Source organism: Cibotium barometz, chromosome 62 (assembly GCF_041138505.1).
Source record: "Cibotium barometz isolate CiBa-2024 chromosome 62, ASM4113850v1, whole genome shotgun sequence".
NCBI classification, from domain to species: Eukaryota; Viridiplantae; Streptophyta; class Polypodiopsida; order Cyatheales; family Cibotiaceae; genus Cibotium; species Cibotium barometz.
The window spans coordinates 34,728,511-34,743,745 of NC_141107.1; the positions used below are offsets into that span (position 1 = coordinate 34,728,511).

Consider the following 15,235-nt stretch of genomic DNA (forward strand, 5'->3'; position numbering starts at 1 on the left):
CATTCACAAATTTACTACAAGTCTAAGTCTAGCAAGTGCAGAGATAGACAATAGATTCTTCTTTATCCTTGGCACATACAAAGCATCTGAAAGTGTGAAAGCGCTGCCATTTGCAGCAGTAAGCATAATTTTACCAATGCCCTTCACTGGGTTAGAAGCATTATTGGCACATGTGACAGTATTCCCATTAGAGGGACAGCCTCAAGACAAGTGAACATATCACGATGCGAGGTAATGTGCTTTGTAGCACCACTGTCAAAATACCATACATGAGAGTCAACAAAAACTGCCAAACATGCATCATGTACAGATGGGTCATATTGGCAATACACGCTAAACGCCCATTTTGTATCCTGCACAACATTTACAGAATCTACATTTGTAGAACATCCGCTATTGTGGCTGCATTTGACTCTTTCTTCTTTGCCTCTTTAGCCTTTAGCTTAGGGCAATTCTTAATGACATGATCATTTGCCTTACAATAGTTGCACCTGGTCTTTTTCTTGCCTTTATCAGCCTTCTCAGACTTATTGTTGCTACCTGTGGAAGGAGAAGAAGTTGTAGACCTACTAATAGGAGAAGAAATAGTGGAAGGGACTGCCTTACCACTTCTTCTCTGCTGCTGGGCAGCAATAAATGCTTGATCAACTGCACGCTGCTTGGCCCTGTTTTGCCTGGACTGTGCTTCTTGTTGCAAGAGCTTGTTGACTAAAGTATCATACTTGACAGCATCAGGTCTGTCCTCAGCAAGAAGTCTCCACGTGGAAGCAAAAGTTTGATATATCTCAGGTAAAGCATCAAGAACAGTCTGCACAAGAGAATGATCAGGAATAATCTCACCTGCAGAAATCAACTGTTCCTTGAGATCTTTAATCTCAGCAAGAAAAACATTCATGTCATCATCTTCCTGCATAATCTTCAATTCTAGCTCTTTACGCAGGTAAGAGATTTTTGTCTCATTATGACCTGCATACAAACTAGCTAGAATATCCCAAGCCTGTTTTGCTGTTTTAGCTGAACGAATATGTGGGGTGATGTTACGTTTGACAGAAAGTGCAATCAAGGCATGAGCCTGCACATCTTTACCATCCCAACGAGCTTGTTCAGCAGTGGGTAAAATAGCAGCAACAATAGAGCTGCTAGAACCTGCAACATCCTCAACAGATCCTACATCCATAGAACCTGGACGTACATCCATACCCTGCACAATGTTCCACACTCCTTTTGCAACCAAAACATGCTGCATCATGTATGCCCAAAGTGGGTAGTTGATGTCTCCATCCAGTTTGTCTTCACCAGTTTGTCTTCAGCACAGCAGACAACATGCGAAATACATCATTGCTGTTAAAATAGCAGCAACAATAGAGCTGCTAGAACCTGCAACATCCTCAACAGATCCTACATCCATAGAACCTGGACGTACATCCATACCCTGCACAATGTTCCACACTCCTTTTGCAACCAAAACATGCTGCATCATGTATGCCCAAAGTGGGTAGTTGATGTCTCCATCCAGTTTGTCTTCACCAGTTTGTCTTCAGCACAGCAGACAACATGCGAAATACATCATTGCTGTTATCAGCCATGGCCACTTACTGAAACTAATGCAAAAGCTACCTATAATGAAGCAAAGACTGAACATAGAACAACTTGTGCTATGTAGCACGGTCCACAATAGAATACGTATGCCTGTTTTGCAGAAAACTGCACTGTCGAAATTTCTGCAAAAAATGACGAAAACACCTATGCAAAACTTGCAATGCAAAAACGGAGCCCGAAACGACCTCAGATGCAATTTCTGAGAACGCAGAGCCCAATGGGCCGATTTGCAGAGTATAGGGACTTGCAAGCGCTCGTGAAAGCTCACCTCAAACGGAGAACGTGAGTCGGAGGGTGCTGGCGGTGTAGCCCTGGAAGCCGATGCCTGCTCTGATACCAATTGTTGGAATTAGGGTTGCAGGAAAGCACACCAAGCTTGGAGAAGAAGAAGCAAGAATGCATACAACACAAAGTGTATTAGATTGTGTCAATGTACAAAAGATAAGTTAGCCCTAGTATGATGGGCGTATATACAAGCCGGGGGAAAAAACCTCCTAAAGAGGGAAAAAGTGCCCCGGTGGTCCTAAGTGTGTTCACACACATCACTGCCTATGTATATGGCAACAGGGAATTTGAAATTGCGTCCATAATACAAAGGAGCCTATAGCAAAATTTCTCTAAAAATTCTAATATATGGAGTGAATTGATGGCACACAATTAATGAATGGAGTTGCTTTTGTTGATCACTACACTTGGGGGAGAGCAAGAGGCAATACATCATAAGTTGGAGTGCAATATGAGCCCATCAATGGAACCATTCTTGATAATTCTTGCATAGGTACTAAACCCTAATTCAGTCAAAGAAAATTAGGATTGAAGTTTAGGTTCTTACATAAGCTCATAGTACTCCCTTAGATTACACAAGTCCTTAACCTCTCTGTTTCGACATCGTTTGGGTAGTCAAACCTAGGCCATTGACTTTGACGAAAAAGTCAAAATAGTGAATGTCTGCAGTTTGAGTTTGGTCAAACCCTATTATTTGTAGTAGTTAGTACTTATCATTACAAGTTCGCACACCGATTTTCATCCAAATCTGGTGAGTTTTGAGTATTCTATAGCCTAATTTCCATTTTCACTCTATATACCCGTGAACCCTAAAACATAAGATATTAGGGCACCTCATCTTAATTGGGTCTTTGCATGGTTGGATAGGGAATCTCATCAGCTTTCTATCAAGAATTAGATTTCCCCAATCCGAGATCCCTACCCGAAGTTATAGTCAATTTTCCAAAACAGTAAATTTTCATGGCACCCAAGCCTAAAGGAAGGCCGAGGAATGCATTGAGCTCTGAGGATATAGAGGGTGAAGAGATGGTGGAAAATGGAAACACGGAGGTACCAAAGGAGAATTTTGGAAAACCTTCAAGAGATGTTGAAGAAGAAGTGAATATTGGAATTGCCCACACAAGCATACCCCCCACATCCTCACATACCATTTCAAATGACACTCTTATCCAAATGTTGATGGAAATGAGTGCAAAATTTGACACTATGGCTACAAAAATTGGATTGATGGAAGAAAAGTTAGTCCAACCAATGGGTCAACTTAAGCATGATGATGGTCATGGTGGTCATCAAGGAGACAAGAAACCCTTTTATGGGATCTCTTTTGAAGACCGAAGAGAAGGCAAACAACATATGCAAGAGGCTTTTACAAGCCTTTACTCATGAAAATCCTACAAAGAATGCGGATTCATGGCGGAGCCTAGAAGACCTCTCATGAGGGAAATGAGGTCTACATCTTTCCAAGCTAGTCCCTCTTAACTACATGGAAAGCAACATACGTCTTGGTCTAAACACTTGGAACCAAACCTTGGAGAACCCAAAAGAGTATCTTCACATTCCAAGGAAAATCAATCTTCTATGTTTAAAGAAGAGTTGTATGTTGATGATGATGTGGTTGAGCATGGTTTAGGAGCATATGTCATTCACCGAAAGGCAAAGGGAAGCTCATGATAGATGGATGGAATTGCCTAACTGTATCAAGGAGTAGAATGATTTTGCACAATTCTTGGGATCACATGTGCAAATGCAAAGGTAAAAATCCTCTAATCATCACGAGAATGCATTATCTACCAATTCCAATGATGTTAAGGATAAGGTCTTATAGTCCTCAAATTCAAGGGTGAAGGATCAACCCGACATGAATTGGAGGAATGGATGAACAAAATAGAGACATATTTTCAGCTATATCCAAAGAATGAGCCGGATAAAGTGCAATTTGCATCCTTAAACTTGGAAGGCTGTGCCCATCAATGGGGGTGGATAAATTTGGTCAAAGAAGGGACTACGCCACATACTTGGGAAGAATTGAAGAGAGAGATGAATATGGCTTTTGTTTCACCTTTGGTTCTTGACCAATACTATGAAGAATGGTATGAACTCTGCATGGTCTAGATTCCTACATCAAGGCGGATGTATTGGCACAAATACCTAGCACCATCAAAGGAAGCTATGAGGTTAGCGGAGCTGTATGAGCCTAAGTACAGGAAATCTCAGCCCATCACACCCTCTCAAAAACCATCCAATACTTCTTCAAATATTGGTAAAAGTTTTTCTTCCACAACACCCACTTTTACCTCTAGGTTTTAATCATCATTTGGAGGTGGAAAGACCGAGAGTGGAGTTCAAAAATGATGCAAAAAAGGCAATGAGTTTGTCAAGAAGACTTTTCAACCCTTCAAGAAGACACAAAGGATGGATGGTCTAAATATTGAAGAGTTGAGGAGCAAGGGTTTATGCTTCAAAAGCAAAGAGAAGTGGTCACGCGAGCATGTTTGCAAGTCAAAGAAGGTGACGGCTACTAATATTCTTATGCATGAAAAGGATGATTCAAAGAAATATTATGAGGTGGAGGAATATGAAGATTGCATTGAAGAGACACATGATGAGACCTAGGAGAATCACTCTTTCATCCAAGAAGAGGGTGATTTTTCATTTGACCCCAGTGGTGGGAGTCATGCAAGTAAACGCAGCTTGTGTATGCTGTATTTCTCAAGGGGCTTTTGGTGGGATGCAAGAGCCTAAATGCTTTGAGATTAGTGGGAACCATTAATGGGAGAGTTGCACACATTTCGGTGGATTTTGGGGAGTACACATAACTTCATCAACTCTAAATCCATCAAGTATCTCAAACTATCTCCAAACAACAGAGAGCTACCCATAACCTTCCAAGTGCAAGTGGCAAATGAGAAAGCTACATCGGTTTGCCCTTCTACACAAGTGACAGTGTCCTCTTCATACACTTGGGAAGGTGATTTGGTGGTCTTGGACATGGTCCCATTGATGTGATTATGGGGTGTGATTGGTTAACTTCTCTTGGTGATTTTCACATGAACCTTCAACACAAGGTATTATGAGCTTTTCACATGATGGACATCAAGTGGTATTGGCTGGAAATGCATCAAAAGAGCTCTTTTGGTCACTCCAAAGTGGCTCAAGAAGGAACTCAAGACTCTTGGCACTATCTATGTGTTACATATTATTCAAGAGGGGATGGATGGTATTGGTGGGGACAGCACATAGACAAAGATATGGTGACTCTTCTCAAAGAGTATGAGGTTATTTTTCAAGTGCCAAAGAGTTTGCCACCCAAGGGGGAGATTGACTATGCTATTATACTTGAACCAAATACAAAGTTTGTGGACAAGCCTCCTTATTATTGTTTGTCTAAGAGGGAAAGAGAGGAAGTGGCAAAGCAAGTACAAGAATTGCTTACCATGGACATGTCTTATCCAACCCTCACAATCTCCATTTACATCACTTGTTCTATTGTTGAAGAAGAAGGATGGGTCCTTTCGTATGTGCATCGATTACTGTGACTTGAATAAAGTCACTTTTAAGAATAGGTACCCCATACCCCGCATTGATGATCTTCTTGATGAGCTCAAAGATGCAAAGTTCCTCACTAAGATTGACTTAAGATCAGGTTACCATAAAATACAAATGAAGGAGGGTGATGAGGAGATGATGGCATTTCGGACCGAAAGGGGTTTTTTTCACTTTATGGTTATGCCCTTTGGCCTCACAAATGCCCCCGCCACTTTCCAAGCATTGATGAATAGGATATTGGCTCCCTTCCTATTCAAGTTTGTGATAGTGTTCTTTGATGATATCTTGATTTATAGCAAGAGCAAGAAAGAGCACTTATCTCATGTGAAACAAGTGCTAGCAAATGTGCATTCATGGTCAATGAAGTGGAGTATCTTGGACACTTGGTGGGAGAGAAGGGCATTAGGGCTGATCCAAAGAAAGTAGCATGTGTCAAAGAATGGCCAAACCCTAGCAATACAACTCAATTGAGAGAATTTTTGGGATTGTCTTCTTTCTACAGAAGATTTATGGAACACGTATCTATTACGACACCTATTACCAATCAAATCAAGAGAGAAGCTTTCTTTTGGGGTGCCATTACCAACAAGTGCTTCAATGATCTGAAAGCCTTGCTCACATTAGCTCCTATTCTTGTTTGCCTTGATTTCATGCAAGTGAAAGAGGGCTTGGGTTAGTTTTATACCAAGAGCATGGTGTCATTGCATTTGAGAGTAGAAAGCTTATCAAGAAGGATATTAGGTTGCATGTATTGAGCAAGAGATGTTGGCCATACTTCATGCAATCCAGAAATGGCATCACTATCTTTATGGTGTACATTTCAAGGTGAGAAGTGATCATAGGGTGTTGAAATTTTTCCTCTCCCAATCCAATATTTCTCCCAAACAAAAGAGATGGTTGGCTACCCTTCAAGGATATAATTTTGAGATATCCTACACACCTGGGAAGGACAATGTAGTTGCAGATGCATTGTCAAGAATGTGGGTTTACACTATGACCTCAATTATGGAAGTGTATAGTGAATGGATCAAAGGGATTAAAGAGGAACAACTTATCAATGAAGGCTCTATCCATATTTACAAGAAATTATAGCAATGAGATAATGAAGAAATCCCTCATTATTACAAGCTTTATAATGGTCTCCTATGGCACAAGGATAAGTTGTACTTGGTTCCTACCTTATCCTACGTTCCCAAGGTGATTTATGAGATGCATTATTCACCACTTTCAAGCCATCTTGGTGTGCTTAAAACTTTTGACAAAGTGAGCAAGAGATTCTATTGGAAAAGTATGGGGAGAGATGTGAAGAAGTTTGTGTTGGTGGAATGTGTGTCTTGCCAAAATAATAAGGATAGTCATCAACTTCCAAGTGGATTGCTTCATCCTTTGCCGATTTCGGATTGGAAATAGGCTCACATTTCTATGGACTTCATTACGGGTCTACCAACAGGACAAAGCATGGATGGGCTTAAATATTTGTGGTGGTGGATATAATCGCCAAATCAGTCTATTTCATTACTTCAAAGATCACTTATGGGGCATGTCACATTGTCAAGCAATTCATGGAACATGTATTCAAGATACATGGTTTGTCACTTAACATAGTTTGTGATAGGGACACCAAGTTCATGGGTACTTTTTGGAGGACACTACATGAGAACATGGGTACCTAAATCCCTCCATCTACAGCCTATCACCCTTAAATGGATGGGCAAACAGAGTGCACAAACAAATTGCTTGAAGTGTACTTGAGACACTATTGTCATGATATGCAAACATCTTGCGATGTGGCTCTATCTCGTTGAATTTTACCATAATTCAAGCAAGAATTTGAGTACTAGGACATCACCTGTTGAGGCTCTTTATGGGTATCAAGTGAATGTGCCATCTATTGTCTTTAATGAGGACAAAATGGTTAATCCTTTGGCCAAGGAAGAGGTGGAAAGGATGAGACAACTTCTTCAACTTTGCAAGAACAACATGAAGAAGGCTCAAGAGGTCATGAAGGCAATGCAGATGAGCATAGGCGTAATATGGAGTTTAAAGAAGGTGAATATATGCTACTAAAGCTTCCTAAGAGTTGTCATGACATCCTCAAAAGATCTTCTAATCCAAAGTTAGCTCATAGATACTATGGCCCATACATGGTAGTCAAGAAAGTGGGTGACGTGGCTTCCAAGCTTGATTTGCCTTCTTTTATAGAAATTCATAATGTGTTTCATGTGTCCAACCTCAAGAGGTTGTGGGCACTTTTCCACAAGATATTGAAGAGCTACCACCCATGGATGAAGAAGGCGAGATCATATATGAGCCGGAGAGGATTGTGGACAAGAGAACAAGGGAATTGAACATTGAGAATTCCTTGTTAAGTGGAAGCAATTGCCATGAATGAGGCTACTTGGAAATCTTTTGAGTATGTGCAACAGTATCGACTACTTGAGGAAGGTGTTTCTTGACCAAGTGGCATGATTTTTATGGAGAAAATGGGCAATACTTGGGATTATAGGCATGTTGTAATTTCAGAGGACACCTTTGGTGAGGTCCATTGTTGGGGTCATTGCTCTACTCCAACAAGCTTCAATGGTCATCACAATGGAAGAATATGATGCGGGATATGCTTGGCTAAGTGTATGAATCATTTTAGGTCTATCTCATGGAGTTTCATGAAGAATCTTTCAAAGTATTTCATCTACAACAAGGGCTACCATAACATTCCCACACATGCATTGGAGATGAAGATTCAAGGACTTCCTTACATTTGGAGAGAATATTTGGGACCTTTATAACTTCCCATTGATTTCATTTGAGGATATTTTAATTGTAGATATCTTGTTTGATTTTGAGGACAATATCTTTGGGAAGGGATGATTTATAATGAAGCACAAGCTGAGATCAAAAATATGTAAATAATGGGCCATGAACAAGGCTACTATAAATAGGGCCTTGGGTTCATTGTTGGGATCTTTTTAGTCATTCATCACTTGGATATCTACATGTTCTCTTGGATCCTTTATTGGAGATGGCCATTCATGGTCTAGGGCTCATGGCAAGATTGATAGCCATCCTCAGGCGAGAGGCTAAATCACTTAAGCCTTATGCACATTCCTTCTTTGCTACATGTGCATATGGATTTTCTCTATTTTCTTCCTAATCTCATGAATTTATCATGTGTGTTACCCATAAAATGGATTCTAGAATTGGACTTTTGTGTGTTGATTTCTTGATTCATGGTCTAGATCCATTTCACTTAACCTAGTGTAACCTTAAAAAACACTCCGGTTTACTAACGACGGGTACATATGCTCTTTTTCTAGAGTTTTAACCTCACTCCATGCCAAGAGAATAGGTTGTTAAAAGAAAATGGTTATAAATTCTTCAAATACTTTTTAGGCCTGGATACATGTTTCCATCATGATATTGATTTCAATGCATCACCCTCATCATTGTCATTGGGTCATTATCATTGTGTGAGTAATGGGTTACTCTATTTTTAGGCATAATACATGTGTCCATCATGATCTTGATCTCAATACATCACTCTCATAATTGTCATTGGGTCATTATTATGCTAGTGATGGGTTGCAAAAGGCCCCCTTGAGGTGTGGCACGAGCAGCGGTATTGTTGAGAGCACCCAAGCTCCTAAAAGTTCCTAGTTTAGAAACTTGATGATGTTGGAAATATGTGGCTGGATGGTTAGGAGATGGTTTATATAGACTTGGCACTTTTCCAATTAGGATGCAGATTGGCTATACTCTTGGGTATAAGGTGATCTTCTTGGGACACGTCCTTGAGGTGTAAGTCTTAGCCAAGCACCACAATGAAGTTAAATGGGTCTAAAAGCTAAGTCCTTCAGTTTTGTGTTTAGTCTCATATGTTCCCATGCTAAGGTGACGTGGTTGATTCGATCCATCTAGACCACCAGACATAGGGTGGCTCTGTGATATAGGCTTCATTACTATATATAGATAGATTTGATAGCCTCCTTAGTCATATTGAGATCATTGTGATTGTGATTAGATCTATCTTCACTTTGTTGTGTTCCCTTGTTGTTATGCATGACATCCTACTTAGAAGGCCATGAATGCCGAAGCATAGTGGTCTGTGACTTTGGTTACATCAAACTATTTTTCTTGTGAATCTCTCCTTATCACCATGATTCTATGTAAACTGATTGATAAGAGTAGGTTAACTTGAACCCATGTCCTATGGATGTAAAGCTATCGAAGGAAAAATTATCTAATAACTATGCTAGACTCCTACTCTATAAGTATGGTTGTGATGGTATCCATTACAAACTCCACAATGTCATCTATGTCATTTGTGTACATATTACTAGTAGGTAGTTTCTCACCATTGTCTAATAACTATGCTAGACTCTTACTCTATAGGTATGGTTGTGATGGTATCAATGAAAAATTTGGTAATGTCATCTATATAGGTAGTTTCACCATGATAAGCTAAAAGCATAGAGAAAAACAAGGCTATCATGGTAATCTTCTTATACCATTCAAAATTGTTAATGATTCTATTAGTTAACATGGGTGCGACACGCTTTCACCCACATGTTCTATTGAAGGCGCTTTGCCATGTTGTTACATAAGCAACGGAATCTTATTCCTTGTAGGATGGAACTAGAATCTATGAAGAGGCCTTACCAAAGCTTAATGCCAAATAGGAAGTCACGGATTTTTTTTATGTACTTAAATAAGGCTAGAAATAGTTGCCAAGGAATATTTAAACCTCTTGGCAACTATTTCTAGACTTATATTTAAACCACTTGGCTATCTAAATAAGTTTTATATAGCCAAGTGTGAGCAGTGGTAGTAGCAGTTTAAATATAAGTCAATTTTGACAGTAAGCAATACACATTCAAAATTGTTAGCCACTCTATTAGTTAACATGGTTTCACCCACATGTCCTACCATGGGTGTAATTTTTTGGTGAGCTTCCTTGGCAAGCTTTCTTTGTTGCGAGCTTTTGAAAATGGTGAGCTTTTGGGTCCTTCCTCTCTTTTGGTGTGCTTAAAAGCTTGCAGCACCCATTCCATTGTATGCTCACCAAGGAATCTACGATCAATGCATTTCAATAGAGACGATAAAAAACTATTAATGCATATCGATTTACATAGGGTTTTAATTTGCAACACTATGTTTTTGATATCCCTTCTTTGATGAATTCTCTTCCTTTTAGCAAAGAAGGAACGAGTGGCTATGTACTCATCTCTTTGTGGCACTATACCTAGTTTCAAGGCTAGATGGCTAGGAATAAAACTTTATTTAATTTCCCATTGTGTTGTGCAAAAAGTAAGATAAATGCTTAACACTCAAGTTAACCATAACTCTTAGACATATCTTGTATTTGAAATATAAAACATAACATGATAAACACATTTAAAATTAATGCATTTCAATAGACATTGACTGTCAAGATAATGGTGCTTAAGTCAACCAAGAATGTAACATAACCTAATATGATCAACATATTGATGCTCAAGTCAATAATAAATCATAATAACACCCTTGTATTTGCAACATAGAACATAACATGATAAGCACATTTAAGATCAATGTATCTCAATAGACATTGATAACACAACATATCGATGGTTAAGTCAACCATATATCGTAACATCTACAAAGAATGCAACATAAACCTAATATGATAAACAAATTGATGCTTAAATCAACCATAAATCATAATAATTATCTTGTATTTGCAACATAAAATATAACATGATACACACACATTCAAGATCAATACTTAAGTCAACCATTAGAGATATTTACTACCAAAAATTCATGGGAAATAAACATATAACTAGTTTAGGATTTCCAAAATAACAATTCAAAATACCAATCCAAGATATCAAACCACAATAACACAGTATGTTCTTGTGCTAGGACTTGGGTGATTCTTTAATCTTGAGATTACATGCAGCTCTCTCTTGAGAAAACTATAATAGATTTCCTTGCGTTTTTCTATGCACACACTAAGAGCATCATGAGCTCACATACTCTCACCATACACTAAGAGCATCATGAGATCACTTTTCAAACTAACAAGAAATGGTTCACTTGCCTCGATGTAACCTGCCCTATTAAATCTATCTACAAGATTAGTCACAGTCACTTGTGCCACAACCTCATTCGCAATAATTAAGAGAAAGAATGGAAGTATTCGTTCTTGTCTATAGTGGCCCCCATTCTTGAATGTCATCATCATTTACTTGAAAAAATCCCTCTCTAGGCCTTTTCAAACTAACAAGAAATGGTTCACTTGCCTCGATGTAACCTACCCTATCAAATCTATCCACAAGATTAATCACATTCCCTTGTGCCATAACCTCATTCCCAACAATTAAGAAACATAATGGAACAAGAGGTGGCTCTCTCAAAAAAATACTTTAACAAGGAGCCTTGGAAAAGTCCAAGATACATATGTGTACCGAGCCGAACGTAAGAGATTCTAATATCCTTTATGCCGAGTTGTTAAAGCTTTTCATGTTCTTCTACATTGTTGGTTCACTCTTCTCTTTACTTGCATGGGCCCTGTTCTTGTTTGTTGCAGGATTCCGGAACCCATGAGGGTGTTGGGCCATGCGTGAATACAAGAAAGAAGGACAACACTCAAAAGAACGTAAGAGATTCCAATATCCTTTATGCCGAGTTGTTAAAGCTTTTCATGTTGCTGCCTACATTGTTAGTTCACTCTTCTGTTTACTTGCATGGGCCATGTTCTTGTTTGTTGCAGGATTCCGGAACCCATGAGGGTGTTGGGCCATGTGTGAATACAAGAAAGAAGGACAACACTCAAAAGAACGTAAGAGATTCCAATATCCTTTATGCCGAGTTGTTAAAGCTTTTCATGTTGCTGCCTACATTGTTAGTTCACTCTTCTGTTTACTTGCATGGGCCATGTTCTTGTTTGTTGCAGGATTCCGGAACCCATGAGGGTGTTGGGCCATGTGTGAATACAAGAAAGGACAACACTCAAAAGAACGTAAGAGATTCCAATATCCTTTATGCCGAGTTGTTAAAGCTTTTCATGTTGCTGCCTACATTTACTTCCTATTTTGCATCGCTAGTTCACTCTTCTCTTTACTTGCATGGGCTTGCATGTATCGGCCTACTTGTTTGTAGGATTTGGGAACCCATGAGGGTGATTGGAAGCTACTGGCTGAAAGTGAGGTGGGCCAGGTAAGTGCAGCTAATTCAACCCTGGAGTTTGTTATGTCCTAAAGGGACTCAATGGGTGAATGCATTGTTTTCTTGCCATTGTGTAGGTGTTTGAGGTTTCAAGGAAAAAGTTGCCTATTAGGACTTCTCGTGCAAAGCAAAGTAGCAATGAAGAAACACCGATTATTGTATCATCGCCGACTTTTTCTGAAGCATACAACAATATGGAATTTATATTCGAGATCTCCAACATGCAGGTAATTGTTACAGAGAAAGGGGAGGGGAGGTTGGTAGCAACAAGGGGCAATGTTGCGAGATCTAGGTAAGAGGCTCTACACGATTGACAGTTTATCAAAACCATGTATTGTCATGATAGTCTCAGCTTGTGTGGTTTGCTGCATTTTTTTTTGTTTGGCTTTTGCCTTGCAGGTTAGCTTCCGGGGCTGACATTGACTTTGTTTCCATGAGATCCAAAACCTTTGTGCGCGTAGATGATAGCTTTTTGAGGGAAATGTTTGTTAATGAGGCATCCACTAGGACCATGAACTTGTTTGGGATGTAAGTGTATCACTTTGAACATTTTAGTGCACTTACATGGATGCACTTTCATTCCCTCCTTGCATGCACAGGTTGATGGAGAACAAGTTGCCATTGGACATTCTTGAGAAGGTGTTTTGGGCTGATTCTTTGTGGTATTCTATGTCATTGGAGCTAGTGGAGAATTTCCTCACCCGCTTCTTCGAGAAAATGGATATGTCAGCCATTCAATTATGTTTCTTTCCCGTTGTATGCAGGTGTGTGTGGTCACTTCATTGGTAAAGAATTTTGGCTATGCTTTTTTACATACCACTTGGCACTCAAATTTGTGCGCTTTTAATGGCTGGCTATTGTGTGCAATAGGAATCATTGGTCCCTCTTTACCCTGTATGTTAACAAGAACGAGGAGGTGCCCCTTTTAAAAGGGAACAAAAGCTATTTGTTATACATGGATTCATTGGGACTAATAAATCCAGAGGAGTGCTTGGATAGTTTGTTCATGTAAATTGAAATTCTCTTCCATGTTGGTTTTGTTCATGTATACTCATATAATGCATGACACATGACATGGTTCTGGTTTGGATTGATTACAGTGCTCTAAAATGCTTGGCACCGCATGTGGCTGATTCAACCCTTCAAGGTGCTTTGTTCAACCCCGAGACAGAGCTGAAACTAAAAATCGTTAAGGTGAAGGTGACGTTGATTTGTTGGTAGCAGCAAGTTGAATTTGTTATGAATGTTCTACATGCTGAATGTTGGTGTTACATGTGCATCATTTGGGGCAGGTACCGCAACAGGACAATAGCACAGATTGTGGCTTCTATGTGATGGCGTTTATGAGATACCTCATTGCCGGTATATTGCAAAACAATGTAGACAAGAATTGGGTAAGTGCTTGCTTCGTGTTACGTCTTTGCTGCTTCAAGAAGAACATGCAAGCTCATTTACGCTTACAGCTTTGCTTTTTTTCAGCTCACAGATCAGTGGTTTCAACATGAAGATGTATGCACGCTTAGGATGGAGCTTCACACATGGTGCATGAGTGTTTTGGAAGAACTGTGACACGTCTACTGTCTTGAGCAGCAGTGACATCCGAGCAGCATGTCTTATTTTGTGGGCAGCGCACTTCTTATGACATGTTTACTTTCTTGAGCAGCAGTGACATCGGAGCAGCATGTTAAGGATGTTATTTTATGGGCAGCGCACTTCTTATGACACGCACAGTAGCATTTTTTACTTTGGAGCGAGAAGCATGTAGATGCAGGACCAGCCATGTGATTTTGGAGCATTTTTTACTTTGGAGCAAGAAGCATGTAGATGCAGGACCAGCCATGTGATTTTGGAGCACTGTAGGAGCGACAACCTCGCACCAGCGATGTGATTTTGGAGCAGTGTAACATGGCTTATCGGTGGGTGGCAAACTTATGACGCGGAGTCCTGCACGAGCGACAAGCATGTAGATGCTTTTTGGAGCAGCAACCTCTATTTTTGGCACCAGCTATGCGATTTTGAAGCGGTGTTTTTGGCTTGTCGTGGGCAACACACTTCTTATGAACATCTTTATAAACATATTTGGCATCTAAGGATGTTTTGTATCAGCCAATTCACATGAAATACATGATATTTTTTAGCTTCTCAATATAATTTGTTTTGGTTCCGATGTAAATTGTCTATCAACAAATATGCTTCCGTTGGTTCCTTTTTCAACTTTGCTATTTGGTGTTTAGTTTAGTTCCGCAACATGATGGTTCTTGTTGATGCTCTTGTACTGGAAGCTCTTCATGTTGAATTTGAATCAGATTCTCCGCTGCTCTAGATAAGCCTCATATCTTGGCCCAAGTAGCGAGAAGATCGAGTATAATGACACTCCAACATGCATTGTAAGGAGCCAAAGTGCTTCCACGTTTTGGATATGGTCTCTGTTTGTAGATTGTGTGGGACGTGTAAACTCTCAAGCTAGTCCTGGTGCACATAGAGAGAGAGAGAGAGAGAGAGAGAGAGAGAGAGAGATAGAGATAGAGAGAGATCTTGCTCTACCGATGCAGCCATAAAAGTATATGATGAGAGAGAGAGAGAGAGAGAGAGAGAGAGA

General features: G+C 39.7%; 1 protein-coding gene across 1 annotated transcript; it reads left to right on the plus strand.

Moving 5' to 3' along the window:
* Positions 1-2,844: 2,844 nt before the first annotated feature.
* LOC147604403 (uncharacterized) lies at positions 2,845-14,798 on the plus strand. The gene is made up of 12 exons (XM_086795678.1): positions 2,845-2,982; positions 11,999-12,067; positions 12,182-12,250; positions 12,365-12,430; positions 12,571-12,627; positions 12,714-12,928; positions 13,036-13,164; positions 13,236-13,400; positions 13,507-13,644; positions 13,737-13,830; positions 13,929-14,030; positions 14,116-14,798. The coding sequence occupies exons 1-12, from the start codon at positions 2,845-2,847 to the stop codon at positions 14,203-14,205; spliced, it is 1,332 nt and encodes a 443-aa protein (XP_086651804.1). The 3' UTR covers positions 14,206-14,798.
* The last annotated feature ends 437 nt before the right edge of the window (positions 14,799-15,235 follow it).

Coding starts and splice junctions, on each gene's coding strand:
- LOC147604403 (XM_086795678.1), top strand. CDS start 2,845: ATGGCACCCAAGCCTAAAGGAAGGCCGAGGAATGCATTGAGCTCTGAG. Junction 12,628..12,713: donor CTGAAAGTGAGGTGGGCCAG/GTAAGTGCAGCT, acceptor GCCATTGTGTAG/GTGTTTGAGGTTTCAAGGAA. Junction 13,645..13,736: donor TGCTTGGATAGTTTGTTCAT/GTAAATTGAAAT, acceptor GATTGATTACAG/TGCTCTAAAATGCTTGGCAC.